The sequence below is a fragment of the Boleophthalmus pectinirostris genome, unplaced genomic scaffold (assembly GCF_026225935.1).
Source record: "Boleophthalmus pectinirostris isolate CB_2022bp ecotype Guang Dong unplaced genomic scaffold, ASM2622593v1 HiC_scaffold_13, whole genome shotgun sequence".
NCBI lineage: Eukaryota > Metazoa > Chordata > Actinopteri > Gobiiformes > Gobiidae > Boleophthalmus > Boleophthalmus pectinirostris.
The window spans coordinates 16,309,287-16,329,669 of record NW_026571036.1 but is presented as its reverse complement, the minus strand read 5'-3'; the positions used below and the strand labels follow the sequence as shown (position 1 = coordinate 16,329,669).

Below are 20,383 nucleotides of genomic sequence, written 5' to 3'. Positions count from 1 at the left end.
TAATAAATATCTTCAACTTATTAAGCTATAACTAGCCTAATTTGTGTCAGATGAATAAAATATAGAAGAAAACTACAGAATAATTATAGGTCTATGTGGTGAACATACGAGGCTTTGAAATTAGGCAGTTTTATTGGTAAGATATAGGGCCTATCAAATGAAGGATTAGAAATTGAATATTAATGTGGGTAACTGGTAATTATAGAAAGAAATGTCACAGGAGAAGACAAAAAGAGCGCCACGCAGCGGTCATGGGCAGGAAGTGAAACTGCACGTGGGTGTCAGAGGCAGACGCTGAGGCCGTAGCTGCGGCATGGAGAGCACAGGGCGGACAGGTGGCCCTTCGTAACACACGTAGAGGTAAGAATAAGAAAAAACGCAGTGCAAGTTTTCGTGCCACGTGTTGTTATTAGAATCCTGTTATATTGATTAAAACTAATTGATGGCGAAAGTCACAATGGGATGTGCAGACCTATTAGCGCTAACGTTAGCTCAAGTTTAGCTTCGTATCTACGACGGAGTATACTGCTCAGATAAAAAAATAAATAAATTATACTGGTGCTACGAGAATAAAGTCGTAACATTTCGACATTAAACGCGTAATTTTAAGAGAATAAAGTCATGATTTTATAAGAAAGATAATAAGATTTTATAAAAGTCGAAGTTAAAATAAAGTCGTAATATGCGCTATGGAGAATTTGGAGCATTTTGTAAAGGAGAAGAATCCGTTTATCATTCGTTCATTCGTTCTTCAAAATAAAACCAAAAAGTAGAAAACGAAAAAACAACTGTTTTCTTCATTATTTGTCTCCAAAACCAAAATGAAAAAACGGATAACGGCCGTTTCCCGTTTACGTGACTTCCGTGACTGCGGTGCTGGACTATTGCGTCACATACGGACTGAACCAAGTCCAGAATCAGACCTGGACTGAGAAACGGGACCAGGACTGGGACTGAGACCGGTATCAGACCAGAACCGAGACCAGGATTGAGACCGGGAACAGGACCGGGTCTGAAACCGGGACCAGACAAGGACCAGACCAGGACTGAAAACGGTTTAGTCTTTGTTTAGTCCTGTTTTAGTTCTGATTCAGACCTGGTTTAGTCAGGATGCGGTGGATCTATTATAAAATCACACTCTACTGTTGTGCGTAATTTCATTCATTTATATTAATGCATGCTAATTTTCATATAAATACTTAACGTTGCAAAGGCTTCATCATTCATACTTTTGTCACAGTTGTGTACAAAAGTCAGTAATCATAGTCTTCATAGTAAACTTGTGTTTTTGTGTAGGTTGCCAACTCGCCAAATATTTCATGGTGATATCTCAAGGCATCACTGCTGTCCATGATGAGTCTGGAATTTAAGTAAGTAGATTATGGGGATGCGCTGATTGAAAATTTGTTTTTGTTTTTATTTATTGTAGTGAGTGCAATTACATTAAAATGTTAAAACAAAATAGTTTGTGTATGGTGGAGTGTGCAAGTGCATACATGTTGATTTGTTAGACCAGTTGAAATGGCATTTTGCTGTACACTTGTCATCCGTAATCTCTTTTTACAGCTTCCTTACCTCAAAAGCAAACACAAAATCACTGGTGACAAATGAAGTGCTGTGTTATGGCAGTTTTTATTGTATAAAACAGAATACCCTGTGTATGTGCGTAATAAAATGTAAAATTATCAGTCAACCACTGAAATAACTGTTTGACCCTTGTGTTTTAATCTAATCTCAAAAATTCACCCTCTTTTTTTCAGATCGCATGGCAGTGTTCCAGTAGGACCTTGTGTCCTTTGGCCTGTGGACCTAATGCTCACTCACCTGAACTGGAACCCAGAAGCCACGCTCATCCACTTCCAAGGCCAGTACCTCACCATCTGTGAACTGGATTACAACATCCTCCAGGGAGAGATCCAAAATGCCCCCAAAGCTCCAGCTGCTGTTGATATAGGAGAGTTTTGTCTTGTTGAAGACCTGACCTCAGCGCGTTGGTACAGAGGACGTGTCCAGAACCTAAAGAAGGACTTGTATGATGTGTTTCTCATTGATCATGGTAACGTACTAAGTGTGGATGAGGCACATATTTCCTCTTGCTCAAATGACCTCTTCATTTTACCCCCTAAAATTGTCTGTGGCTTTCTCTCAAGCGTGCTGCTGCTTCCAGACTCCTGCCACTCGGTTGTAGAGAAGTACTTTGCTAATCTAATTGGAAGAAATGTCACAGGTTACATCCAAGCTTTTCTCCCTCACAAAGTGCTTCTACTGGAAGCCCCAGACATCAACAGCGACCTTGTCCGCCATGGTTTTGGGAGACATGTTGACACCAGTACATTTCTGCTTTTGGTTGAGATGCTGACAGAAGCTCCTTTAAAACAAAACATTGAACCAGCTCCTTATTTACTCATTGAAAAGCAAAGAGGACAAGAGTTCTTAAAACTGACAAGTCTAAAAGGATATGAGAACATCCTGTCATCCTGCAGACCTAAATTGAAATGCGGATCACATGTGACAGTGCGTGTTACAGCTGCCGTTAATCCTGGACTGTTTTACTGCCAAATGGCCGACAAAGAATCAGAGCTCAAGGAGTTATCAAGCAGTCTCGCAGTAGCTTGTGAGTTAAAGGTTAGAGTCAATCAACTGAGAACCCCAGACAATCTTGGCTTGCTCTGTTCTGTCAAAGGTAAAGATGAAAAATGGTACAGAGGTTTAGTCCAGCATCTGCCTGTCAACTCCCTTTACCGCGTGCTGTTTGTTGACTATGGCTACTTTGAATCTGTTAACGTTGAAAATATCCATAAATTGCCACCACATTTCTGCTCTATTCCTGTCATGAGCTTCCCCTGTGCCTTATCCTGCATGAACAGTGAGGAAGAGGCTATCAAAAACAAACAGCTCGGTTTCCTAAAGGCAAGTTTACTTGGAGGAATACTGGAGATTGAGATCAACAACTACAAACCAAAACAACATCTTTACTGCGTCACCATTCTGAAAGCCCTAGAAAGGGTGACTCCAATTCCCATTCAGAAATTTTCCAGCACAGAGTTAACCCGCAATGAGCTGAGCTTACCTCAAAGTGGGCATTTGTATTACGAGACAGTTATGAGCAAAGAACTTGACAAAACGCTTGGAGATGAGGAAATTCAAGTTGGTTCCATCTTTGCTGGCTACGTGGAGCATGTTCAAAACCCCAATCACTTCTGGGTTCGGACTGAAAAACGGAATGACGAGTTTGAAGAAATGATGGAGAAATTGTCCAGACATTTTAGAAGAATAGCACTTGATGAAGACATATTGGAAAACCCAGAGCCAGGGATGCTTTGCTGTGCGGTCTATGAGGAAGACATGCATTATTACAGAGGCGTGGTGGTGGACCTTTTGGAGCATGGGGCAGAGGTGCTCTTCATTGACTTTGGGAATATCGGAAAAGTGCCACACAATTTAATCAAGAAAATACCTGAGGAGTTTGCAGACAAGTCTGCATTTGCTTTGTGCTGTAGCCTCGTCAATGTTGTGCCAATTTACGAGTTTTGGTCTAGCAGTAGCACTGACTCTTTCAGACACCTCGTGTCAAACAAAGTGCTACAAATTCATGTCATCCAGATGAGGAAAAGCAAATGTGATGTTGACCTTTATGATCAGGAATGTAGGAATGATGGCGGCCAAGGCCTGTCAGAGTTTCTCATCTCAACCAACCAAGCATGCTATGGCAAAAACATCTCAAAAGAGTTGATGGGTGGGAGGAAACTATACAGAACTAAACGGAAAGTAACAACACATAATAAACAACCATTACTACAACCAAAGGCAGCCAAAAAGTGGAATGAGGAGGAGGCGTCACTGGAGAAACTTAAAGAACCAGTTAGCATAAAAGTGCTCAACATTAAGCCTGGTTGTGAGTTTGCTGTTCGCTGCGTACTCATAAACACACCCTCAGACTTCTGGTGCCAGCGCCTCGATCAAGTGCCTGCTTTAGAGGCTCTGATGGAAAGACTTCAGGAGCACTATTCAACCAGAACTGTCCCACTTGAACCAGAAACGTCGTGTTGTGTCGTCAAGTTGCCCTTCAATGCAAAATGGTGCCGCGGGATCATCACAGAAAGACAAAATGGCAAAACAAGAGTCATTCTTGTCGACTTTGGTTCAAGCATTCAAGTCACAGAAGATTGTTTACAAGGATTGCTCCCAGAATTCTGTGTTTTGGAAGGGCAGGCTTTTAGATGCAGCCTTTATAATGTGATTGAACCACTAGCACTGGGTTGGACTGGCAATGCCACAGAGTTTCTAAGACAATTTGCTAACAATAGCGGTGCAAACCTTAAATGTAATGTTGTTTCTCAGTTAAATGTAAAAAACAAAGGGTTGTGCAACGTTGTGCATCTTTGCAACACAGAATCCAATCAAAGTGTGTCCAACTTGCTTGTTGAAAACTCTCTTGCACAAGTAGTTACAAGGACTCCATCTCCAACAGTATTCCCTGAATCTTTTGTTTACTCATCTTATGATCTCAGAGAGGGGAGCGAAGAGCAGGTCTTTGTCACCCATGTCCACAGTCATTTTGAGGTCTTTTGCCAACTTGAAAAAAATACATTAGTCTTGGAAGAGATTGATGCCAAAATTTCAGAGGTCCAAAAAGTAAAACAAGCCAATGCAGAAACTGTTGTCGAAAAACTGTGTCTTGCAAAATACCATGACGGCAAGTGGTACAGGGGGATTGCTTACTCAGCTCATCCTCCTTCTCATGTTTGCGTGACATTTGTAGATTATGGAAACACAATGATGACAGAGAAAAAACATGTGATTTTCATCCCAAAAGAGTCAATGGAGCTGTTAAACAAACCAATGCTGGCGTTGAGGTTCAGTCTGGCCGGGGTTCCTCAGGGTATCGTTTTTGCGCAGGTGAGTGAGTGGCTTGATGCTGCGGTTCTCAATAAGCAGGTGAGGGCAGTCATTGTTGCAAAAATGGAAGATGGATCTTTTGGGGTGGAGTTGTTTGATGGGGAAGTTAGTGTCAATGAGAGGCTAAAGGAGCTCATTCACAGCCTTACACCTAAACCAAAAATAGCCATAACCTTCAACATCAGTGGTGGTAAGAAAACCCAAAACACCAGTAAGCGCCAGGGCCAAGCAAAGACATCTCCCACGAAAAACATGCAAAAGAAAAATCTAAATAAATCAAACAAACACAGTCCCAACAAGCGAACTGGGCCAGTGAAATCTCCACAGTCAAAGAAACCAGATGAAGTTACGCAAAGAGCAGAGACATACAACTGGCCCAGCCCTCCAGAACCGCAAACAAAGTCTGCCATCCAACATAACTCCAAGGTACTCCAGATCTCCTGTTTATCTTTAATAAAACTCACTGAAGGCTCAAAGTTAAAATGTTTTGCCTCCCATATTGATTCACTCAGTAGTTTCTTCCTCCAGCGTTCTAGTGATGAAGTAAACATCTTTCAAATGGCAGAAGATCTGAACTCAAGCTCCTTCAGAGAAACTTTAGAGCCATGCACAAACATTTCCCTAAAAGTTGATGATCTGGTTCTCGCAGAGTACGAGGAAGATGGGGCATTGTACCGTGCTGTTGTCAAGCAAAATATAGACTCCTGTACTTTCAAAGTGGAATTTGTTGATTTTGGAAACTCTGCCATAGTGGGGAAAGAAAAGGTGTTTGTAATGGCAAAGGAGTATGTCTCTCAACTGCGATACAGCATACCATGCAGCCTACTGGACAGCTCAGCTTTTAACAATACTGCTGCTTTTGCAAATGCAGTTATGGACAAGCCACTAAGGGTTGAGTTTGTTTGTTACAGGAAGTCTCAATGGGAGGTCAAAGTTGAAATTCTTGATGCAACAGCTCCAGTACCAGTTGAAGCAGCAGCTCCAAAAGAAACCAACACAATTCCTGAAGTGAAAAAAACACAGACAAAACCAAACGCCAAAAAACCTGTAAGGAGAGCCATAAAGAGAAAACCGCCCAAGACAGTAAGCACTATTGAAGTGTCGAAAGATGTTTTCAATGCCTTCTTGCTTCCAAAAATCCAAAGAGGAGACACTGAGATCGGTCTAGTGCTGTCTGTACAGAGCAATGGAGATTTCTATTTCAGGCTTGACAAATCTGGGGACACATTAGCTGCACTGGAGTCACTGATGACTATAAACTTCAAGAACTTTAAACCTATCTTGACAAGTGATGTCAAAAAAGGCCTGAACTGTGTGGTTCAAGAACAAAATGGCGGACCATGCCGTAGGGCTGTTGTCATTAAGGTTTCTCACGATGCTTGTTTGGTGCACCTGTTGGATCATGGGAAAATTGGAACAGCATCAAAAAGCACCCTGCGGCAGATGAAGAACTACATTACAATGATTCCATCATTTGCTGTGCACTGCAGACTGAACATCCAAAGAGGCCGTGCTCAGGACATGCAAATGTGTTATGAAGCAATTAAAGCCATTGAAGGATGTAATGTCAAGCTTGTATTTGTCAGTATATCAGAAAAACAACAACTGTGGTTTGTAGAAATAGTTATGGACGGATTCCTTCTCCAGTATCACAATTCAAATACAGAGAAAAAAAAAACTGAACAGGATTCTGGACAAGGAAATGAGAGCGCGACTGAGCAGGATGAGCAGGACCTCCCTCAGAAACTGGCCTGTGCTCCTGTTACACTGAATAAGGAGTATTGTGGCTTTGCGGCTGCTGTCACCACGCCCTTTGAGTTCTGTGTGGTCTTGGAGGACTTGCACCTCTTGAGTCAAGTCTCCATCCTGTTGGACGACCTTCAACACAAGCTGCAGCCCCTCCCCTCTACCCACCTCATTCCCAGAGCTGGCTGCTTGGTTAAATCTGAATCCAGAAACAAGTGGTGCAGGGCTGAGATCCTCCACGCAGATTCTACTCTCATGGTGAACCTTGTGGACTATGGACACGTCAAATGCTTGTCTTATGTAGACCATTCAAAGCTGAAAAAACTCCCAAAACACATAACAGAGCTGCCTAAAGTGACTTACCCCTGCACCTTGAACATGGTGAGGCCAGCTGGGGCAGATGAACAGTGGAGCAATGAAGCAGCCGTTTTCTTCCAGCAATGTTTGGACCAGAAGAATCTCCAGATATTCTTCAGGGAGGAGGTCTCCGAGTGCCAGTGGAAAGTGGACATCCTGGCCAATGGGGTCCATGTTGCCAAGCAGCTGGTGGACGCAGGACACGCCAGCTACACGGACATTGTGTTGGGACTACGGTATGGTATATTTGATTTTCCTAGAATTAAAGCATATTTAAAATTTCAAATGTTGCTCAATCTGGTAGGGCTGGGTATCATTAAGGAGTTGCCGATACGATACATACCTCGATACACAGGCCACGATACGATACATATCTCGATACAGTGCACTTTCGATTCGATATGATATATTTCAAATCGATTCTATACGGTTCAATAAAAAATAAAGGCTAAATCATGGCTGTGATAATAAAAGGCTTTGTTAAATCACTTCTTGTGCAAAGTTCATATGAAACACAAACATTTTAATCCTCAAAACAGTAAAAATGTCAAATGTGTCGCATAAATGACCTTCCTTTCACTCCACAAGCAACAAAACTGTAGCACTGTAACAAAATAATTTAGTAAAACACACCTAAAAATACTCTTGGTGAAATATCGATACAGTAGCCCACGATATCTATACTGTATCATCACATTAAACGATACGGTATATCAATATTCCGATATTTTTGCACACCCCTACAATCTGGCCACGTAAGATCATAAACCTGTAATTCGTCCCTGGTTTACATACATATGGAGTGAGGAGAATAAAACAATAGAAATGTAAATTGGGACATTTATATCTATAGTTGACAATTAAAGTGGTTATGGGGAGCCTTAAATTAACGACTTAATATAGAATACAGTGAATAATACGGTAAACATCTCATTTATTTTTTATTTACTAAATTAATTGGTTTTAGTTATGTGCACAAAGTATTGTCGTGTTTGTGTCTGACAGGTTTCAGGAGCAGAGCCCTAGACGCAGCCTTTGGCCCCAAAGTGACAAGTGTGATGAAGACCCAGAAATGGAACAGATTTTCAACGTTGACTCGGACTCCAATCTGTGTACGTTTTCCTAAACTACTTTGTTCAGTGTAGAGTTTTTTCTCAGTGATGTTTTGTAGATACTGTATGAAATGATCACAGGCTACACTGAATATCTTTTATGTCTGGTCCATAGACTGTATATATAAATGGACATGGCTAACGCACTATCCGGCATGTTCCAAATAGAAAGTTCGCATTCGGGCTCTTCAGTCACCTTCAGAAATCTATTTTAACCTTTTTATTTCTGTATTTGCAGGTATGACGATGTAAATACTTCTGCTTTCATCATCCAGAAAACTGCAATGTGAGGATGACCCCTCCAACAGTATTTTAGTTTGTAGTAGTTACAAGGGTTTGTTGTTCAGGGTGCTATGTATTTTAAAGGATATTAAGGTCAGTTCACTTTACTTTTAAATGAACCAATTTCATTATTAGATTTTTTGTGTAATGAGTCATTAGTTGACTTATACATGTTAATGGATGTTAGTGTTTTATTTTTGTTATTCAAATGATAAAGTTCTGTAGTAAAGATGAAATATAAAATTTACTTATTTCCTGGGCTCCACTTGGGGGCACTGTTCAACAAGGAACGTTCATCTCGGCTCATAATTGTTCCAAAATCAGGGGTGACTGAAAAAAAATTTATGAACAAAGAAAACATTTTTATTTAACCCAATAAATACATCAAAAAGACAAACTAATCTACAAAAATCATAAGTATTGTAGCTGACAAAGATCCGCAGAGTCTTGCATTGTTGAAAAATCTGTATTTATTAATGATTTACAAAAGGCTAAACATGGAAACCATTTAAATGATTCAGTTCATTTGAAACCTAAGAAGGAACAGTGAGTTGGATGGTTGGTCTGTAGAGTTTGTGTGTGGCCATACAAAAACCTGCTGGAATCACTCCAAACTGCAGAAGAAATACATCAAGTGTTTTTTACTCTTTATTTATGGGAGACACTGGAATCGAGGTGTGAGAAGAGCAGCAGTGGTCAATGTAAAATATATCCTATTACCTCATCTTCAGTCCATTTACAAGTCTCCCTCCATAGCTGGTGTTTCTAACTCAAAAAATAATGTCACAGATTGTTACCACAGTACAAGAGGTCCCAAATAATGGTTTGGATTATGATAAATCACTGGTTTTGTGGACATTTAAATTAAAATTGTGCAAGTTTGCTTTTTTCTCCATGTTTGTAATAAATAAAGCAAACAATAGTGTTTCCCACCATTAATCACAATGTAAGTTAAGGGGAACTCAGAGGTGAAAATTCACACAAGATTACAAATAATAAATCTTTCTCTGGTTTAAAAATCCAAAGGAGAAGACCAGGTTTGGCTTGCTGTTTCAAACGTGTATTAACATTAATTGTATCAAGTGTCTACAGTAGTTAAAAGTGTGTGTGGACCTTGATATTTACATGTTGTGCAGTTTATAGACTGAAAATCTAAAACAAAATACCATGCTACGGAATGAAATAGCAGTGTGTTCACTCACTGAGAATTAAAAAAACAAAAAAAATACAATAATTGGTCTGGAGCTCTCCGGTGGAATTTAAAAAAGAGTGAAAAACAATGATACCAGAAGAAAATTCACAAAATAAAATATCCTAAAATTGTTTCTGGAAGCTTTTAAAAAATTAAAAGAAGAATAAACCTCTCTTTTATTCTATCCCTTGCCCAAGAACCGAACAAAAATATATCCCCTTTGTCATGTGATTTGCAGTTTATCACTAGAGATTCTTTTTTACAGTGCTTGATAATTACTGTATCTTCAACAGACCATAACAAGGGGAATCCTCTTTAAACCATTAGTCTCTTTCTATTGCAACAACAGCTACGTCAAAATGTCCAGTTATTCGTTGATTAAAATAAAAAAATAAGAGCCAAAAAAAACACAAGAACAGACGCTCGCCCAGTGGAAAAAAATGCTAGTGGATTGTCCTGGGACCACCTTAAAAACCAAAGTGGCTGTAGTGGCTGGTTTAAGGTGGAACTAGGGGCCGTGTCCAAGTGCAGGTGGGCGGGGCTACTGCTTGGTGTTGAGCTCGTTCTCCAGCTCCATCAGTTTGCGAGACGCTTTGACCTTGTTGGACACCTCCTTCCCCTGAGAGAAGAGGCGCTGGCGCTCCTTAAAGGTCAGGCTCTCCGGGGCACCGCTGGGGATCGAGTTCTCCTGCTCCTGACTGGAAAAATTAAAATCACAGAAAGATTTTTTTTTTTTTCTTCTTCTTTCATGTCAGTGTTAGTATTAGAATTAAAAAGTACAGTACCTCTTTGTCCATTTGTCCTTAAAGACATCTCCTGATCCTACAAGTCCTGCTGAGTTTCCAGTGTATGAGTTAGATCCTTTACAAAGCAGCAAACACAAGTCAGTACCGCTCAAATTATAAAACACAACTAATCAAAGCTGCTGGGTCCAAACGCCAATTATTAATCCCAATTTAAAAGGAGCACTATGGAACTTCTGCTCGTCTCCACGAAGATGTTATTGCTTAACCTCAAATGTACCTCAGCCTTTACATTTTATGGCCTTAGATTAAGATTAGATTACTGTGGAACAATCCAGGCAAAGAAATGCATCTTCATGGTGACAAGCAGGTGGCAGACGCATTATCAGAAAAGCGACATAGTGCGTCTTTAACATTAACTTTAATTTGTCATTTGGACTTAAGACCCAGCTGCTTGTAAGTTTAATGTTTTCCCCACAGACCAGCCTGAGCAGGAGAGAAAGAAGAAAAGCGTTAGTGTTTTCGAGTGCTAGAAAAGGGGCATTCAAAGCAGAGAAATGGTCTGTGGAAGTCAAAGGGTCCTGGGTCAACCTCACCATCAAACGGAGAGGGTGAGCTCGACCTCTGACCCCGGAAGTTGAGTTAGTCTTTTTTTCTTTTCTTTGTCACTGTGTCATTCCAAACTCTTAAAACCAAAACATTTTATAGAAGCAAATATATATCTGTTCTATGGTATGTTGTTTTAAATTGATAGTGCAACTAAATAGGTTTTGCATTTATTATTTCACAATATTCAAAATGTTGTAAAACTTAGAACTTTAGCTTGTCCTGAGCACTGACCTCAGTTCAGGAATCATTCTCCAAGTTTACAGTAGATACTTATCAAAAATATGGTTAAAATAAAAGTCCTTTTGCATAGTTAGGATTTCACATGTGTTTGATCGCTACTCCATCATTGTGGCCTAAACTCTCATGTTTCAAAGGCAGTGGAGAGCTTGGCTTGGCACAGTTCGGTGGGGGACACAGTGACTGGATGCTACAGCGGGCAGCTCCTCTATCCTGCACCGTGAGCGAGGAGTCCATCCCCAAACCACATAAACACAAGCGGGACAGAACAAAGCAACCACAGCCGCTGGGCTCAAGGCAAAGCCAGTAACATTCCTGTGAGGAGCCAAAAAACACACAAAGTCAAACTTAAGCCACATTCTTTTCTATCAAAGGATCACTGCTGTGTTGAAGGTAATGGGGTTTATACTGTATTCTAATCCCTAGAGAATCATTCACCAATATACTGCTATTTGATATTTAATGGGACAAAAGAGTGCTTCTTGACTCTGTAAAACGTTATAATTATACTTTGTGGATCTACAATGTCAGTCTGTTTGCATTTGCTACACAATTACAGTGGCATTACTAATTTGTTGGTCTGTTGTTACTGTTTATAAAAGTTCCAGGTTAGATGAGCGTGAAGTAGCAGTCAATTGAGGAAAAAAAAAATTTACGTTTTAAATAATTTTTTAAATACCTCAATTTTGAAATGGTCTGCCTTTTTATCAAGTCACTTGTTCATAAAATACAACATTTTAAATGTCATATTATATAACTTATACCAGTTGAATATGGCCCAGAGAACACATTGTGAACATGTGAATAAAAGTACAATAATGCATTTTTTGGGGTCTGGAGTAACTTGAGGAGCTGCCCGTTGTTGACATGAAGCACATTCAAAAACCTTTACATCAGAAAAGCCACAGAGTCAGGCACCGCTCAGGAACCTGACCCTGCCGCAAAGCCTTCTGGGAGCTGTAGTTTAGTCAGATAAGCAGCGTTAGACAGCGACATAGCTAGAGCAGACACAGACATGGACAGGCAACAGACAGGAACACGAAAACAGGCAAAAATTAACATAGACAAAGAGCGAAAATTGGGCCCAGAGAATTACGGGAGCAGCCTGGTTGGGTTAAAGCCGTTACAGTGAGTGCTGCAGCCACAGTGCAGGTCAGGGTATGTTGGATTTGTGACATGCGTCGGGTTGTGGGACAGGGTGGGTGGGGTTAGTGTGGTCTTGCTCTGAGGGACGATGCAGGACTGTCCCGTCAGGAGTGGTGTGATGGTGGGGGGTGTTTGGGCAGCACTTCAGGAAATAAGGAATTTTATGTAGTGTGCAAATACTCTACATGCTCTGTTTGTCTGCGGCTCAGTAAAGGTACTATCTGTAGTAGAACTGTCTTCACATAGAAAGAACTAATTATGTGGTTCCATCTCTTTCAGTTTATACTTACAGTACTATTTTCAGTGTACCAGCACTTGGGGCACATAGAAGTAAAGGTACATTTTTATTAGCAGTTTTTATATTTAAAAAGCATTGTTTTTGTAATACTATTAATGCTACTTGTTAATAACTTTCATAAATTTTATAACTAATTCATTCCCTTTATTTTCCATCTTTGCTTAGGTGTAATGTTATGCTAATGTTTAGTTTTTTTTTTTTTTTTTTTCCATAATAATAGTTTTGCACAGATCATTTTTTAATTCATTTGCAGAGCCACAGACAGAGAGGTGTTACTCAAAGTGCTGACGATGTTGTGGTCTCAATGTAATGTAAAATAATATAATGTAATGTCAGGTGAATATAATATAATAGGTGAATGATCCTGTTGTCCGTGAGTGATGGGCATGGGGGCAAATGGTGTGTCTCTTTCCCTTTAAAGCCAACACCACTAAGCAGAGCCGCGGGGGAGGGGCATGAAGGCAGGGGGCGGGTACTGCACCAGCTGGCCGCACCCACAACCCAAAGCAGCAACCAACCAGACACACAGGAGGCGGCGAGCGACAACACCAACAGTACTACGATTGGCTCAGGTGGCTCTCAATCTCTGGAAGAGGGCGATTATCGGTAACGATTTTCAGGTGTTTCTGATTGGGACAGGTGATTGGTTGTTCTAAAGTGGTTCGGTATAGTAGGTGATTTAAGGAAAACGAAAAGAGATCAAATGACTAAGGGACATGGAGGATTGACATGGAAACAAACAGATACATCTTGATTTGCCTGTAGAGCAAACAAAAATAATTTTGATTTGACAATGAAAAATATGAACAAACAAATATAAAGAAGGGAAATAGAAGGAGGCCACTACTGGAAACACAAGTGTCTAAAAAATGAAGAGTGACTAGAGTGAGGGAGGCCGGAGCAGCAGGGGGCTCTGTGGCTGACTCTGCTCCACGTGTCTACCTTTGAGGCCTCCTGATTGGATGAAGCTGGGTTTGGCAGGAATGGGGGGGCCTGTACTGTTGGAGTTGTTGACTGGCGGCTGGAACGAGCCAGACAGGAAGATGCCATCAGAAAGGGGGCGTGGCTTGCGCGCAGTGGGCGGCGGCTGAGGCTTGTTGTGATTGGGCGTGACGGAGGCCGGGAGGTCGCCGTACGACTTCCTGGTCGCCGACAGCTTGGCCTGACCTGATTGGCCGCCGCCGCTTCCTGCATTAGGGACTTCGTCTTCGTCCTCGTCGTCTGCGTTGGACACGTATTTGGCGGTGTAGAGCGTGTCAGGGGAGGCCACCTGCGTTTTGAGGTAGGAGGTGTTTCTCTGTGGGGGGGGTGGGGGCGTGTTAGTAGACGGGTTGTGCGGGAGGGCGGGGGGTTGGTAGTCCTGGGGCAGCGGGGGCCGATACAGACCGGCCGGCTCGTCCGGCGTCAGCAGCTTTCTCTGGGCCTCATCGTGCTGCCGCCGACGCTCCGCCTCCAACCGAGCGTAGTACTCCTCCTCCTGCCTCCTCTGGGGATGTACAAGCATATGTCAGGCCCGCTCCACTGGGACACTGCTCTCTACTGCTCCCTAGAGCTATGGGAACTACATACCACCACTAATACTACCAGAAATACTACATACTGTACATGCAGCTCTACAAAACAGACAAGTCCCACTCTGCACACACTTTAGACTATAGACTGTTACCCTCTTCTAAATATCACCTTCAACATAATCTCTGATCCTTGTATCCTGGGTTTTATGTGCACCTGTGTAAATCTGTCCACAACACAGCACTGAAGAATACAAGTCCTCAAAATGTAACCGTCCGAATCATACTTGAAACTATACAATACTCAATAGGACAGTTATATGAAGTTCCATCTTCCTTCTACTCTAGGCCTAAAAAACAACCATCATCATCATCAACCACCATCTATCAGTGCAAAACTGGACACCAAGACACTACATTCCGTTCACCTAAATGGTTCATTATCACTACCGTGTGACCCAAACCTCCTGTCCCCATCCCTGAGCCAAACTTCTCCTGGACCCCCCTGTCTCCCACTCGTTGTATGTCATGTTTGTGTATGTTCTATGGTTTTGTGGTGTTTTTAATCACAGCCCACCCTGAGCTCTGAGCCCAGTGTGTTTGGATACTGGGTTTGATTCTGGGCCAGTTGCTTGAGACACCAGACGTCTGAAGTCTCATCTGACTGGCACATTTTTGTGTGTCGCCGAGGTGAAAGGTCATCGTCATGTGGAGAGCCCGCTGTAGTGAGGTTGCTGAATCTGAAGGATCTGAAGGCGTTAGAGGTGTTCGTAGGGTTGACATGAATGGGGTGAAATGTATGAATGTCATTTTTGGTTTTGGGGAGGAGTGGAAGAGGAGGGCAGCATTCTCTAACATATTTAGATTTATTTCAAAGTAATGTTGAATGACGTGATAACAGAACACAAACGAAACACTAAAATATGAACCGAACAAACCTCACCAAAGAAAACTGAAAATAACTGACATACACTGACTATAACGACATCGACACAGTGGGGTCCCATGCTCACAGACGGGAGGGGCACGACACAGGACACTGGTGCACAGATGGGACATGCAACTGGACAATTTCACACAAATACATCACGTAATCACAGTACAGTTGAATATTCTATCACACAATATATATAAATTTACAATAATACAGATTGTCAGAGTTTTAAATAGCCATTGGTCTGATTGGTTCACAGGACAAATGCACCACAACAGAAATAACCGAGACTGAACATGTTAAAGATGGATGGATGTCAAATGACCAGACCAGTGGATATTTAAAAACATCTGCACTGAAATCATCACTATTTTACCACTTAAAATTATTATACTATATTAAAGGTGCACTGTGTAACTTTTCTGATCAGAGGTCAGATCAACTGACTAACTTGTAAAATGTTACTGCTTTGGCTGGAATGTTTCACAGTATAGTATTAAATGTACAAGCGTTTGTATTTTATTGCTAGAAAATATCTTGAAAAATATGCATTCTTACAGATCTGAAGTGTAATTTGACTTCGTAGTGTCATTCTGCTTTTCTTTACTGAGGTAAATTTAATTCTATACTGTGGAACATACCTGTTAAAACAAAAGCATCACCATGGAGACAATCTTGTTGCAATCCCCCCACCAAAAAAGTGACACAGTGCCCCTTTAATTACTTTCTTTCTGCTACTTGCATGACTAAAAGCTAACTCTGTAACATTTATTATTCTAACAAAGATTAATGTACATAAAAGTTTTTAACAGTAAAAAATTGTAGTTACACTTGTCTCGAGACACTATGTTCACTGACCTTTTCGTCCGCCTCCCTTTTGTTCCTCTCCTCCTCTCTCCACCGCCGCTCTTCCTCCTGTTTGGCCCGCTCCTCTGCCTCTCGTTTACGGATCTCCTCCAGCTGCTGCTTACGTCTCCGCTCCTCGTCCTGCAACTGTCCGCACAAAAGCCACATAGCACAAGGCAGTGATGTCAGATATTGACCAGTGCCGTCACGGTTTAACAATGAGTAATGTCAAAGTTATGAGTTTTCAATCCACATCGAGTGACTGTCAAAACTGCTCAACGTCCACTACATGTTTGCAATGTGAAATACGCTGGGTTTGTTTCAAAAATACAGGAGCACTGCGCAACTCAAGCATGCGACAGCAACATGCAACAAATGATAAAAACTGAAAAAAATAAAAAAAATACAGGTTTCAGGCACGCAAGGGTAGGTCTTTGTCCACAGCCCCACAAAAAATAAAAATGCACTCAAAGGCGGCAGCAGGCAGAACATAACAGAACAGTCCCAAACTATAAGAAAAACAGGAATTTGGTGATATCAAACAAACTCTTTCTCTTTGGTCAGTCCACCGCAGAGCAAACTAAAGAATTCCACCAATAAAGATGGAGCCGCAGTCTGTCCAGTCCTTGACCACGGCGTGCATAACTCTGTTTTTCTTTCAAAGGCCAAACAGAGGGAGTATTTACTAGACTGCACTTTTGTTTGTATTATGAGGAATTTGGCTGCACTATGGAGGTGTGGATAGATAAAACTAAGCCAATAGTAGACCCTGTGTACTTGTATTGTTACAGCTCTTTTCTTTTCATAACATTACTCCACAAGGGTTAAGAACTATCTATTAGCCAAGTGTTTGCCACAGCAGCAGCCACACAGTCATTGTAATTCATTGTAGTGTATTTGAATGTTGTTTGGATTCAACATGAGGACAGCTGACTCATGTCTGTAGGTGGAAGGCTTTTGTGCCTGGGATGAACTGGACCTAAATAGAAGACTTCTTTCACAGAGCTCAGCACAGACACACACGGCTGATGGTATGTCATGCATGGATCTGAACATGGCCGCCCTATGATGCGTTAGCCATGCAGGCGTCCTCCCTGTGAGCCACTCAAAGCAGTTTAAACAGAACATATCATCTTTATTGCACAGGTGTTTTGAGTGGACAGAGAGAAGGACAGCGTCAGCCCCACCACATCCAATCACAGCACAGCGCTCCTCTGGCCAAAGCCACGCCCCCAATGAAACAGACAATAGTTAAATGGGAGAGTGATAGATCGGTGGCAGCTCAGAAGACTGAGCGGGACAGGGAGGAAACCCATCATCAACAGGAAGAACATACCAAGTCTAGAACAGAGATAGCTGGGACAGCAGTCTGCTGCTGAAGAACGACAAGAGAACAAGAGTGAGAGGGGAGGCCATAGGGCAAACCAGGAAACAGAGTGGAGCTATTATTTACCAGAAAGATGGAGGGAGAGAGGAAAAAGGAGAGGAAACATTACTCAAATGGGTTTAAGTTTTTGTCAATAGGGATTTTTCGGGCTCGTGTCTCTCTATACTGCTCCACAAAACCAGAGTCATCCACTTGAAGGCTGAGGAGTTTACACTTAGGAGGAGTAAAATGGCAATTAAGTGTGTGTGTGTGTTCTTTTTATGTTCGTATTAAAAGCTCTTGTATTAGTAGTTATTAGACAAAATAAAACGTAACTGAAGGTTTATTTATCTGTTAATGGAGATACTAAACTTATTCTTTATCTGAGTATGCAAATTTGCCCATTATTATCATCCTACTTGTAAGATAACTTTAAAGTATCCACATGCAGAAAGGCTCCTAAACTTTGGTTTTGTGAAGCAGGATATGTGAGTATTAGTTGTTAGTATCTATCTTTTAGAGTATGGAAAGTTTGTCCAAATTACACCCTTTCTCGTATAGCAGTCACATGAAAATACCTGAAAGAGGCCACTTAAATGAACAATTGAATGTCTTGATAACTTTTCATTTAACATTTCAAAATATATTTACATTATTATCCAATGGCACCTGGGAGATTAAATGTAATTACAGGGAACTATAGATAATAAGAAAAGTAACCAAACACCTTTCTAATCTTCAGGATGCTCATCATGTTGAAACGTGACCAGGAACTTAAAGAGCAACACAACAGTAATGCTGCATTTGCACCACAACAGATGAGTTTCATTTTGACCAACTCAAGATTTCTTCTTTTGAATTTCTCTTTCACAGAAAACTCGATCTGTAGAGTCATCCTCAGATCTCTGTATGATGTGAATGCAGCATTAGCACATCCTGCCCTCCCATCCACCCACAGCCAATCAGATTTAAGCAGCTCGCATGGCAAAGCAATGACAGAAGCATGTTGCAGATGCACATTGCAGGACATTCATAGTGGGAGCTCTCTCCATTTAAAAGAGGGCTCTGTCTTTGCCTAAGGATCAGTGTGTGTGAAACAGATCCAACACATGTTGAGTTCAACTATGTCCTTGTTCAGACCAGGCCAGATTAAGAGACTAGGCTTCTGTTTTATTGGTTTTATCTTTACCAAACTTATTTCAATCAGTCTGAACTTACTGAATACAAGTCTTGCTTTGACCCAGTGTTAATGCTAAGTCTGAACAAGTTTGATTTAACAGACAACCTCATTTGAGCGCATATTTTACCTCTGTGTTCCCTGTGCCACGTGTCCTTACCCTGGCTCTCTTCTCAGCCTCTAGTCTCTGCATAATCAGCATTGTGTCCACGTCTTCATCGTCCTCCTCTTCCTCATCTTCGTCGCTCTGTTTGGATTCCTGCAGACGCTTCTGGAACTGCCATTCCAGCATCAGCTTCCTCAGGCGGTCGCTCTCCTCCGCCGTCCGCTCGGGTTTGGCCTGAAACAGCACAGCTCCTCTATAAATAACACTATCCACCCAATAACTGTATATTTTATAATGGCATTTTATTTATAGTTTGGTGAAATTAATACAGTTATGGCTGATTTCTTTCACCTATTTAGAAACTGTACGAATGTGAGAGGAATATTATTAAAAAAGAAAGTACCTTTACTTCTACAAATTAAAAGACGTGCATATAGCCCCTTCAAACTTTTACTTAATAATTTTGAGTGCTTATTGAGAAACTGAGAAGCAGTAAACATCACCATCCACTAAGATTTTACTATATAGCATCAGCTATATTGTGTATACTATAATGTTTACAGTCTCTGTATTTTACAGTATTTTCTTCCAGTATCCTTTTGTCCTACCTGTAGCTCCTGGATCTCCTTGTCCAGCAGGTCGACAATGTGCAGTTGCTGTTGTTTTTCGGCCTTCTCACGGGCATCCCTCTTCCAGGGGTCAGGAGACAGACTGTCACTGGACAGCTCCTCTTTACTGATGGTGATATACTGCAGGTCCCTCCGCTCGATGGTGCGAGGCTGCTGTTGCGGGAGGAGCTCTCGGATCACTGTGTCCATGCCTGAAGACAAACAGGACTACAATAAGCAACTGCTGGCTATTAAACCAGGATTCATTTTGTTCGCTAATATATATCATATATACACATATATATATATATATGATGTTAATGAGAACTGAAACTACGAGAAAATCTTTTTTTTATTAGCACTAAATCAACTTTTTTGCTACTAAATTGTGTATAGGTATTTGTCTAGCACTGTCTACAGTTCTTAGTCATTTTTTAGTGTTTTAGTGCAAACTATGGAAGTTTGCAGCTTCGTGGTCAAAAATTTATAAACATGGGTGTGTCTCGGCTCCAATGGCCTCTGCAATTTCAGGTACTTGGTGACACCACAAAAGACTACCCTGTTTAAAGCCAGATGTTTCAGTTTACAAAAACCTGGCTGCGGAGGCGGAGTTAATACAATTAAAATTAACTGAATTAAAACGAAATAAACAAAACGACGAGTGGAGACAAGCCCCAAACCCCCAGTAAAAACAGTCTGAGTATAATTTATTCAATCAAAGAGTTCCAAACCACTAAAGCCTTAAAGATAAAAGACTTCTTACCGTTACCAGGATTGGGGCCAGAGGCAGGTGGAGGGACAGCTGACCGCGGCAGACTGGAAAGTTTCTCTGGCCGGGCTGGGGGAGGCGGCTGGGGTTGTGGAGGCAGATAGGGCTGGGGCGGGGCCACAGAGGCTATGGGGGGCTGGTGGTGAGGGAGGGGCATAGAGCCGCCATTGTTGTGCGGCTGGACGGGCATCACCGGATTGGCCCGGATCTGAACCAGCTTCCTCTCCTGCTCCCGTCTCTTTCTCTCCCTGAATGAACATCAGGAGTTAAACATGAGTGAACCATGATAAACTAGACACTAAAGGTGCAATATGCATCTTTTCTGGTCAAAGCAATAAACTTGTTGTCTCCATCGTTATTGCTTTGGCTGAAGTTTATCAAAAATGTCATTCAACTTATCTTATCTCCTTATCTCCAAGGAAACAAGCAAGAGATACAACTGTGG

The 20,383-nt window shown here is 41.5% G+C and overlaps 2 protein-coding genes across 2 annotated transcripts in view; one reads left to right on the top strand and one right to left on the bottom strand.

The window, feature by feature from the left end:
* The first annotated feature begins 261 nt into the window (after positions 1-261).
* On the top strand, positions 262-9,331 carry tdrd15 (tudor domain containing 15). The gene is made up of 5 exons (XM_020920467.2): positions 262-360; positions 1,297-1,370; positions 1,761-7,238; positions 8,008-8,114; positions 8,353-9,331. The coding sequence occupies exons 2-5, from the start codon at positions 1,351-1,353 to the stop codon at positions 8,364-8,366; spliced, it is 5,619 nt and encodes a 1,872-aa protein (XP_020776126.2). The 5' UTR covers positions 262-360; positions 1,297-1,350; the 3' UTR covers positions 8,367-9,331.
* The window catches only part of afdna (afadin, adherens junction formation factor a), a 46,465-nt gene continuing 34,930 nt past the window's right edge, over positions 8,849-20,383 (bottom strand). The window contains 7 exon segments of the mRNA XM_055149125.1: positions 8,849-10,286; positions 10,374-10,449; positions 13,564-14,107; positions 15,925-16,059; positions 18,616-18,795; positions 19,170-19,381; positions 19,933-20,186. Of these exon segments, the coding sequence (XP_055005100.1) occupies positions 10,130-10,286; positions 10,374-10,449; positions 13,564-14,107; positions 15,925-16,059; positions 18,616-18,795; positions 19,170-19,381; positions 19,933-20,186 (1,558 nt within the window). The 3' untranslated portion in view covers positions 8,849-10,129.

Coding starts and splice junctions, on each gene's coding strand:
- tdrd15 (XM_020920467.2), top strand. CDS start 1,351: ATGATGAGTCTGGAATTTAA. Junction 1,371..1,760: donor ATGATGAGTCTGGAATTTAA/GTAAGTAGATTA, acceptor TCTTTTTTTCAG/ATCGCATGGCAGTGTTCCAG. Junction 7,239..8,007: donor GACATTGTGTTGGGACTACG/GTATGGTATATT, acceptor TGTGTCTGACAG/GTTTCAGGAGCAGAGCCCTA.